The sequence below is a fragment of the Colobus angolensis genome, unplaced genomic scaffold (assembly GCF_000951035.1).
Source record: "Colobus angolensis palliatus isolate OR3802 unplaced genomic scaffold, Cang.pa_1.0 Scaffold57, whole genome shotgun sequence".
NCBI lineage: Eukaryota > Metazoa > Chordata > Mammalia > Primates > Cercopithecidae > Colobus > Colobus angolensis.
This window is the reverse complement of record NW_012119265.1, coordinates 2,750,976-2,754,521: the sequence shown is the minus strand read 5'-3', so window position 1 is coordinate 2,754,521 and position 3,546 is coordinate 2,750,976. Positions and strand designations below refer to the sequence as shown.

Sequence of the window (3,546 nt, the reverse complement as noted above, 5' to 3'; positions counted from 1 at the left end):
CACTCAGAGGTGTGCATTTGGGTATGCTTAAAAACAAAGTACCCCGGAATGGAGACTGAACTCTAGAATGGGAACCAGGCTGTACCCTTGGAAAAGGGAGCCTGGCCCAGGAAAGTTGAAAACGATAGCGAAAGACCACAAAAACAACTAACATCCAGCCTCACATTCAGTAGAATATGCTCATTTAACCATAGGCATCTTTTGTGTCATTTCCTGGTGGACCATTTTAACCACAGGCTTATTTCCATCCTGATCTCAGTATCTTGAGCTCAAGATTTTATAATCAGCCAAACTTTCCCTTTCACTCTCCTCTGTTTATCCGACTGCTGGATGTTGAGAATGCCCACCCTGCCCTATCACCTGTCAGCCTGTCTCTGGCCAGCTTCTTCTCTCTCTCAGCTCCAGCCCTGACTCCAGCCTCTGCGGAGTGATGATGGTGCTCTTTCTTCCTGGCCTCGTCATTCACTGCCTCAGATCCCTGAGTTTCTGCTGTTTCAACTTTTGTATCCCTGAAACCTGGAACTGCCACTTTTTGCATTTTAAGAACAGCTGGGCTGGGCGCGGTGGCTTATGCTTGTAATCCCAGTGCTTTGGGAGGCCGAGGGCAGGCAGATCATCTAAGGTCAGGAGTTCGAGACCATCCTGGCCAACATGGTGAAACCCCATTTCTACTAAAAATACAAAAATTAGCTGGGCGTGGTGGTGGGTGCCTGTAATCCCTGCTACTCAGGAGGCTGACACAGGAGAATTGCTTGAACCTGGAAGGCAGAGGTTGCAGTGAGCCAAGATCATGCCACTGCACTCTAGTCTGGGTGACAGAGTGAGACTGCTTCTCAAAAAAAAAAAAAAAAGAAAGGAAAGAAGGTAACCCAAGGCCCTTGTATTGAGGAACTGTGATATCAAAATAAAGATGGAGTAGAGGAGATGAAGAAGTAGTTTTGCCCATCACTTTTCTCAAAAAACAATCCCCACATTGCCTAGTAGTTTGGTGGGGGTGGTGTAGGTGAAATAACCTGCCAGTTTTATGAATCACTAGACTAGAGAGATTGAGACAGACTTTGTATGCTGATCTAAGCAGTTGGAACTTAATCCTGCAGCATTTTGACATGGAAGACTTCTACACTCCCTGCTGAAATTTTAAAGAATCAAAAGAAAAAGAAAAACAAAAGAGAACAGAACAAAACCCATACCCTTTTCTCACTCTCTAGTTGAAACCAATGGAAAGATAAGGAAATGGAGTTTTATTATTGTATATCAAATGGAGTATGCAGCTTAAAGCTGTTGCCACGTGCGCCTGCCCCTTGTTCAACTCAGAATTAGACAAATGTGTCCAGCCAGTCACAGGTGGCCATGGACAGTCTAGGGCTCCTCTGTGCCAGAGAGTGGACCAGAAAGCACCTTCTGCAGGCAGGCAGGTAGCTCCCAAGAGAGAAGGAAAGAAAAAGTTGAGATACTGGTGTTCGGTTCCTTCCAAACTCGGGGATCAGATAACTCAATGGGGACAGGTGGAGAAACAGGCCAGGAGTGAAGGACAGCTGATGTCCCTCCACATGGCAACATAGGGATTAGCAAGTGTAACCACCTAACGCCCTTTCTAGCTCTGAAGCTGTATTTTACAACGGTCTTGGTACTGAAGATCACAGGACGGCCAATTTAGGCTATGTATTTTATTTTTTTCTTTCTTTTTCTTGAGACAGGGTTTTGCTCTGTCGCCCAGGCTGGAGGGCACTGGCGTGATATCAGCTCACTGCAACCTCTGCCTCTTGGGTTCAAGCTATTCGCATGGCTCAGGCTTCTGAGTAGCTGGGACTACAGGCGTGCACTACCACGCTCAGCTAATTTTTGTATTTTTAGTAGAGAAGGGGTTTCACCGTGTTGGCCAGGCTGGTCTCCAACTCCTGGCCTCAAGTGATCCGTCCGCCTTGGCCTCCCAAAGTGTTGGGATTAGAGGCGCGAGCCACCACCCAGCCCTAGGCTATGCATTTCTGTTGCTTTGGCTCTATCTGAAGTATTATAATACACTGCACCCAAGGAAAGGCTTCCAGAAGGTTGTCAACCCCGGCAGTAGGAAATACGGGTTAGGTGGGGAATCTTCAGCGTCTTGCCTGCATCTGCTTTTTCTTTAAAGCAGCTTTAATGATTCATATTTCAAATTTGTGTGGCCCATTCATCAGGTTTATTCATCCTAACAGAGCTGGACGTTTCTGCTTCCCCAGGCCCTGTGATTCTGAACGTCACGGGAAAAGGGCAGCATTGCCAGGTGGCCCTGGGGCATGGTGACAGCGGTGGTGTCGCCCACAAGCCGCGGCGTGGCATTCGTACTCATGGTTTCCCCAGTGGGTGCAGGGCAGCGGCCGGACACCCTTCCGGGCTGGGGTATCGCGCCCACTCGTCGCTGACACTCAAGCTCCTCGGCTCGGTTTCCTTGGTACAACGAGGCTCGGCCCTCGTTGGCTGGGAGGCTTATGAGACCCCGCAGGGGACAGGTGACAGCCCACAGCAGGTGCACAGCGAATGTCCGTCTTTCCTTCGTCAGCCACCGACCCTGCTCCTTCGTCTCTAGTGCCCGTGCGGGGCAAAGTCACCTCCCCGACCCACAGGACCGTTATGGCGTAAGTCGCAGTGCTACCAGGCTACGGCTGCCCTCCGGCCCAGGATCGGGTCCCCGGGAATGCTTGCGTCCCTGCCTCCTCGTTCCTCCAAGCCCCAGCACGTCGGACTCACCGGCTTCATCGCTGGCCGCCCCAAGTCGAGACCAGTGCCGCCTCTCTCTGCAGCGCCGGCGACTCACCGGTGTCCGGGCCGAGCCCGCGCCCCCTCCGCTTAGCTCACTGGTTCGTCCTTCTGTGAGGTGGGCGCGGCGTCTTCCAGCAACCAATCAGATCCGCTCCTAGCTTCTTACTCCTCCTTCGGATGGCCGAAGGCTTGGCCTCTAATCGCTGATTGGTTCCTAGGAGACCTTTGAAAGACGCGCGGGAGGCGGGCCCTGTGGGACGTTGATTGGCTGGGAGGGCGCCCTCCTCCCGCCAGTTGGGAGAGTGCAGGGGGCGGAGGCGGGGCGGAAGAGTGAGAAGGCGGCGCTAGAGCTTGCGGGACGCTGGAAAACTTCGCTTTCTGATGGCAGGAAGTCAGCGTGGTCCATAGGTTTGAGAGGTGTTTGTTGTTGTTGTTGTTGTTTGTTTGTTTGTTTGTTTGAGATGGAGTTCGCTCTTGTAGTCCAGGTTGGAGTGCAATGGCGCCATCTCGGCTCACCGCAACCTCCGCCTCTCGGGTTCAAGCGAGTCTCCTGCCTCACCCTCCCGAGTGGCTGGGATTACAGACATGCATGTGCCACCAAGCCTGGCTAAATTTTATATTTTTCGTAGAGACGGGTTTCTCCATGTTGGTCAGACTGGTCTCGAACTCGGGTTGGGAGTTTTTGTGTTTGCGACGGAGGTCTTACTATGTTGCTCAGGCTGGCCTTGAACTTCTGGCCTCAAAGCAATCCTCCTGCCTTAGCCTCCCTTGTAGCGGCTATGGTAGGGAGTTTTTGTTTCTTTAAGTTGT

General features: G+C 51.8%; 1 protein-coding gene across 6 annotated transcripts in view; it reads right to left on the bottom strand.

Moving 5' to 3' along the window:
- CDKN3 (cyclin-dependent kinase inhibitor 3) overlaps positions 1 to 2,869 on the bottom strand; it is a 24,694-nt gene extending 21,825 nt beyond the window's left edge. For 4 of the 6 annotated variants that reach the window (XM_011961823.1, XM_011961822.1, XM_011961825.1 and 1 more), the window contains exon 1: positions 2,725 to 2,869. In XM_011961823.1, the coding sequence (XP_011817213.1) occupies positions 2,725 to 2,733 (9 nt within the window). In that variant the 5' untranslated portion in view covers positions 2,734 to 2,869. The remainder of the gene's footprint in view (positions 1 to 2,724) is intronic. The other 2 variants (XM_011961827.1, XM_011961824.1) reach the window with 2 other exon arrangements.
- Between the last annotated feature and the right edge of the window lie 677 nt (positions 2,870 to 3,546).